Here is a 6557-nt window from a genome sequence, read left to right as displayed (position 1 = left end):
AAAATTTTTCTTTCTCTGCATTTATTTTTCTCTCAAATAAAATCAAAGTGTCGATCGACTGAGTCTGTGTGACTTGTTGCTGTTCTTAAGTTCGTTGAAGTTAAAGAAGTTTGAGGTACCGCTATTTCTTTAACAGGTTTAATCCGTTTTATCTTGGGAGAAATTAATCCATAACCTTGGGTACAGTGAGGGGATTAAATTTCTTAAGGACACACAGTAGTTTCTGTGGACTCGGATTAATTCTTGTATTCTATATTATTTTCTGCTTCATCTTATTTCTGTTTCTGTTTCTGTTTATTAACTTTATAAATACAAGTTATTGTAAGAATAACAAGGTAAAATATGAAGAATAGTCTAATTTATGCATTGATTATATGAAATGAAAAATAATATTCCCTTCGTCCACTATTGCTTGTCATGATAAGATCATGCACAATCCTTAAGAAAAATTTAATATAAGGTACAATTTGACTAATATAACTCTATTCAAATGATTTATACTTACTGAAAATTATAAAAACGATATTTTTCACATTAAAATAGTCTTGCAACTTTAAAATGGCTACTTTTTGAAACCGGTAATTATGTAACTATTAAGGGTAGAATTGAAAAAAGTGACTAGCTATTTCTTAATTGTATAAATTGACAATTAATTTTGCATACCTGACTAACAATACTGGAGAGAGAGAGTATATCTATTTTTAGAAAGGACAACATGTAAATAGAAACGAAGTGAATACCTACTTACAGAAAAAACAATGTATATTAAAGTTGTATCAATTTCTACCACATATATATACTATATAATTAAGAAAAAAACAATGTATGTTAAAGTTGTATCAATTTCTACCACACATATATATACTATATAATTAAGAAAAAAACAATGTATATTAAAGTTGTATCAATTTATACCACACATATATATACTATATAATGAAGAAATAGTGTAAGTTCATACCAGAGAGTGTAGGTTGGAGAGTGTTGACGAAGAGTGTAAGTCCCAATACAGGAGTAAGATCATATACCATTTTTTGAACTTTCACATTATTTGTGAACAAAAGTGGATATTGGCTTCGTGTTAGTAAGAGTAATATTGTCAATAATGCACCAATTACAAGTGAAGTTATTGACACCACTATTACTGAAAACTTTGCTCTTCTTGGATGTCCTGCTCCTAGTTCATTTGATACCCTTACACTACATACACAAATTAAAATAATTACACATTTTACTCCTAGGTTTTATATTACTCCTTTACTAAACAAAACTACATACCTTATCGCAGCATTGAATCCAATACACAACATGAACGTCCATCCTATTATGTTTGCACTGCGATTCATATCGTGTTAGTAATCTCTATGTATGTATGCGCGTTCATTGTTACTATTTATTATACATGAGATTATATTGAATTTGTTTTAGTTATATTGAAATGATTTGGGAGAATGCATAAATATCCCCTGAACTATACTTGAAGTTTCAGAGACACACTTATACTATATTAAGGTCCTATTACCCCTCTGAACTAATTTTATAAATAATTTTCTACCCCTTTTCGGCTTACGTGGCACTATCTTGTGGGCCCAGCATGTGTTGACATTTTTTTCAATTATAGTGTCACGTAGGCCGAAAAGGGGTAAAAGTTATTTATAAAATAAATTTGAGGGGGTAATAGGACATTCGTAAAGTACAAGTGTATATTCTGAGATTTTTAACATAGTTTGGAGGGGTACTCGTATATTTTCCCAAATAATTTTAACACCTTTTCAAAAATCCTACTCTTTTTTTTTTGTCTTCCTTTGTTGATTTTTTGTGCTTAACCAAAGTGACCATTCTATATATATTTTTTAATATGAGTAGGTGAATCATGTTTTGTATTTTGCTTTTCGACTTTTCTTGCAAAATGTCACAAGTGGATAACAACTACAATGACTTTCCAAAACTCAAAATAAATATAAAAATCCCTTTCCACAAGATGTACTTTTCTATTGTTCTACTTTTTAATCCATCTCCCTTTTCCACATCTCATAGCTCATAACCTATTTTACTTATAAATTAAATAGTATTAGTTTCATAGTAGGTTTAATACTTCACTTTTAATAACCCACCTTTAAAGTAAAAAAGTCATAATGATAGAGCCTTGAGGTCGTAGAAGAAGATTTTATTTAATATAGTAATTTTTATAATAGTAAAGGTGTGTTTCATAAGAAAAGAAATTATTTTTCTAGAAAATATTTTTTTGAAAAATAAATAAATTTTTAACTTAATTTTTCATATTTAATTGATGAACAAAATTATTTTCCGAGAAAAGTATACTCATAAAAGTTTCATTTTCCTTTGTACCAAACACGCCCTAATACTTTATCCCACTCTGTGTCATTATTGCTTAGATAGTTTACTCCTGTTCATTGCATATACTGATAAATTTATTATTATTATTAACAAGTACAATACTCTGTCAAGTTCGTTCAAAGTAAAAATAGTGGGAGTAGGTGAGTGAATTTATAACAAACCATATGGAAGTAGCATCGACAGCGATTTCTGCATCCTCAACGTAACCTGCGGCTAGAATCAAGGACATGAAATACCAAAGTTCCAAGCTGCAAAGTACACAAAATAAAATTTAATTATTTTCGATGTTATATTTTCATGGGCTAAATTAAAAATAAAAATTGATGAGAGTAACAAACCATATCATAACCCCAGATGCAAGAGATAATCTAACAAATCCCCACAAATTTTTGAATGCCTCCCATGAAAATCCAGACCAAGCATCACCACATGAATTCCCCCACAAAATATACACCATTTTTGCAGTCACCATAAACCACCATGAACAATTCAGAATCACTGCCCCAGCGGCCAAACCCAAACCCAATTTCAACATAAAAATCCAAGTTAACAGAGCGTGCATAGCACATGAAACTCCAGCTATAACGGCCATAGTCATAATTTTGCTTTGAGCTTGAAGAAATTTCATGATAGGAAACTCAAATGCATAAGCAAAAACCATTGGTATCATCCACAACGAAAATTGTCCTGCCCATTCTGCTATCTTCTCTTGTTGCCCAATGAATCTTAGAATTTGTGTTGCAAATATATTCAAAAACATTAAAACTAACGCAGTTCCGTTCAGTATTATCCATGATCTCTGCATATAAATCCCCAACATATCTTTTTGTTTAGCTCCATATGCTTGCCCACACAGCGTCTCTAATGCACTTCCCATTCCCAACTGTCAAAAAAGTATTAGCTAAGTGCAATTGATTGATATATCCTTAAATAAAATTAAAATTAGTATAGGTACCAGTATTCCTTCTGAAAACCCAGCAATAACAGAGATTTGGATAGAAACAGCAGCAAGTTGAATAGTTCCAACATGACCCGCAAAGATTTGAGTAACAGCACCTAATGAGTATTGACAAAGGGAAGTGAAAATGGCAGGTCCTGCTAAGTACCATAGCTTTTTCGATTCGTAATGGAATTCCTTTACGAAGCTTTTAACACCATTAATCGATCTAATATCATCTTCGTCGGCATCAAAAGAAGCCTTTGAAGAAGGCGTAATGGAAGGAAGAAATGGTACTTTATTTTCCTCCATTGATGTGTAAAGGAAACAGATCCACAAGTTGTGACTTGTCTGAAATAATATGGATATGTATGCATTTGGACAAACCTTTGGTTCCCATATTCTAATATTTATCCCATGTGAATCACATGATACTAACGCTGTTTTGTAATCAGTAGTGTTTTACCTAACCTTTTTGAACAAACATTTAGGGGGTCTTTGATAAGGATTTTTTTTTTCTACAAAATGTTTTTTATAAAAATAATAAGTGGATTTTTAATATTCTTTCTATTTTTCATTACTTGTTCTTTTTTAATTGATATACGTGTTAAGAAAATAATTATTGATATAGTAAATTTATCGTTTTATCCTTATTAATTATAATAAAATGTATGGATTAAAATTTTTAGTTTTTCAAAAGAATTTTTCCTTTTTAAAATAATTAATTAAAGATATAATAAGTAAAAAATTAATTATTTCTTAATTTTTCAAAATGAATAATAACTAGAAATAATTATTAAAAAAAAAGAATAAATAATTAGAGATGAAGAAAAAATTAATAACTAATTAAAGAGAAAAAGGCGTATTTAATCCATGTGAATCACATGATAGTGTGATGCTAACACTGTTTTGTAATGAATACTGTGTTACCTAACCTTTTTAAGAAAACATTTGACTTTTACATATCGGTACGTTCCAATTTGTGTGTTTATTGTTTCTAATTTTAATAAATCATCTTTTTTTTTCTTAGATTAATTTAATATCTTTATCACTTAATTTAAATTAAAATTCAATAATTTTTATTTCAATTTAAATATTTTAACTTTCAACGTATATTAAATTTTTTCACTACGATTTTATCAATAGTCTTTAAATTCTTAAGTGACTATTGATAGCTTATTGTTAGTTTATTATAATCTTCCTGGTATATTTTCGCCATTTAAGTATGTAATGTTTAATAATTTATATATTTAGAAATTGCATAAAATATATTATAAATTACAATAATTAGTAAACTAATTTAAATATATGTATAAAAATTTATGATCAAGTAAATGTTTGATTAACTTTTTAAATTTTATTTGTGCCACATAATATGAGAAATTGAAAGTTTTATATATCCTTTCAAATTGAAATCGGTATCATCCAACTCAAAATGTTTTAGAAAATTTAAAATGAAATCTTTAAGAAAATCTGACACAAAGTAATTAAAGTATTCTTACGCCTCATTTGTTTTCATTAAGATTAAGAGGTCTAAATCTAAATACACATTTAAATATTAAATTTTGCATTAAGATTTAGGTGTTTTGATCTGAATACACATCTGAATATTAAGATGTGGCCTCTAAATCAGAACGCTAAATAATTAATGTAGTTTATTTTCAATATCTGAATGCGCATGTGAAATTGAACATTATATTAATAAAATATTATAAAATTTCATTTCAACAAAAGATATCACTTTTGATTAAAAAAAAGTTTTAAAAGTTTTAATAATCATGATTTGGAGTACTAATTTTTCATTCAAAAACCTTGATAAACAACATTACTCCAAAAATATTATTGCAACCAGTGTTCTTGACACACGTCAATACAAGAAAATTATTAATATAAAAAAAATACTTGAACAAATTCATGGAACTTACTAGTTCAAGAGGGGAAAATGGTGTTTGATTGAGAAAAGAGAGAGTTTCGTTAGGAGATAAAAAGGCACGCACAAAGCAGAGAAGCGATGATTTATTATTTGATAACTTATTAAATGAGTCTGAATGTTGTTAAAAGTCTCCTACAGATCTGATTCATTCAGACATCTTCAGACCCATTAAAAGGCTTTTTAAAAAATAAAACAAATGAACTTAATGGGTTAAATATAAATGATTCAGATTCAGACATAAAAACCAAGCGTACTTAATGGACTGAATCTGAATGATTAAGATTCATACCTCCATTAAGTGCAAACAAATGAGGCCTTAATATTTGAGAAGGGGAGTTGATTAATAAACGATGAATATAATTGTTTGCAACAATTTTTAAAAGAAAAAGACACAAGTACCCCTAGACTATGACTGAAATCACAAAAACACATCTTAACTAAATTAAGGTCCTATTACCCCTCTAACCTATTTTTTTGGTAGTTTTGTACACCTTTTTAGATTACGCGACATTCAAACATCTCTTACGCGCCTCAACTTTATGGAGTCATAAAATGTGTCACGTAAGCCAAAAGATGTACAATTATACTACATTGAGTTGAGTATCCATGAGTCGAGGTGAGTATGTTTCCTTCTTTTTCAATGTCGAGCTTTTATGTTATGTTCAGTATTCCCCTTACATGCTCGTACATTCAATGTATTAATGTCATTTGGCCTGCATGAGATCAAGGTCATCAACATGCGCTTCATTGATACCATCGCAGTTCGAGTTAGCTTTGGTGAACCTCATTGCTTCTAGAGGATCACTTATTTATTTCGATTATATCAGTTTTGTTAGGATGATTGGGGGTCTTGGCCCGACATCTGATACGCTCAAACTTACTTCTCAAATAAGAAGTAAAGCGTTCGTGTCAAGTAAATAACCCAACTAGTAAGGTTGGGATCGTTCCCACGAGGAAAATAGTTTAGACTTAACTTCAATCCATTACCACTATTGTTCAGTCAATTACTTCCTTGGAAAGCAAACATGATAAAAGGGGGGTTTTCTATTTCTAAGTAAATGAAAATAACTAGCGAAATTGAAAGAGACACTTAACAGCTTTGAATGTTGGAGTTTAATCAATTAATGAAAGTAACTAGGGTTTACGTGTTCTCCACAGGTTCATAACTTGATAAGTCTAACTATAACAATTCTTTCCTAGTATCTTGCATGCAAAGTGATAAGTTATGTATTTCTAAATCCTTGGTCCGGCATCTAGAAAATGTCACTCCGCACCTTGGTCCAGCTACGTGTGTTGCTATCCTAACCCTTATCTTTACCTCATATTAAG

At 29.6% G+C, this 6557-nt stretch overlaps 1 protein-coding gene across 1 annotated transcript in view; it reads right to left on the bottom strand.

Moving 5' to 3' along the window:
- The window catches only part of LOC107005319 (protein DETOXIFICATION 30-like), an 11981-nt gene extending 8257 nt beyond the window's left edge, over window positions 1-3724 (bottom strand). The window contains exons 1-5 of the mRNA XM_015203879.2: window positions 3314-3724; window positions 2697-3241; window positions 2520-2606; window positions 1279-1335; window positions 962-1200 (exon numbers count right to left, since the gene is read on the bottom strand). Coding sequence (XP_015059365.1) covers window positions 962-1200; window positions 1279-1335; window positions 2520-2606; window positions 2697-3241; window positions 3314-3607 — 1222 coding nt within the window. The 5' untranslated portion in view covers window positions 3608-3724. The remainder of the gene's footprint in view (window positions 1-961; window positions 1201-1278; window positions 1336-2519; window positions 2607-2696; window positions 3242-3313) is intronic.
- Between the last annotated feature and the right edge of the window lie 2833 nt (window positions 3725-6557).

The sequence above is a fragment of the Solanum pennellii genome, chromosome 12, assembly GCF_001406875.1.
Source record: "Solanum pennellii chromosome 12, SPENNV200".
Taxonomy (NCBI): Eukaryota; Viridiplantae; Streptophyta; class Magnoliopsida; order Solanales; family Solanaceae; genus Solanum; species Solanum pennellii.
This window is presented reverse-complemented; position numbering and strand designations above follow the sequence as displayed.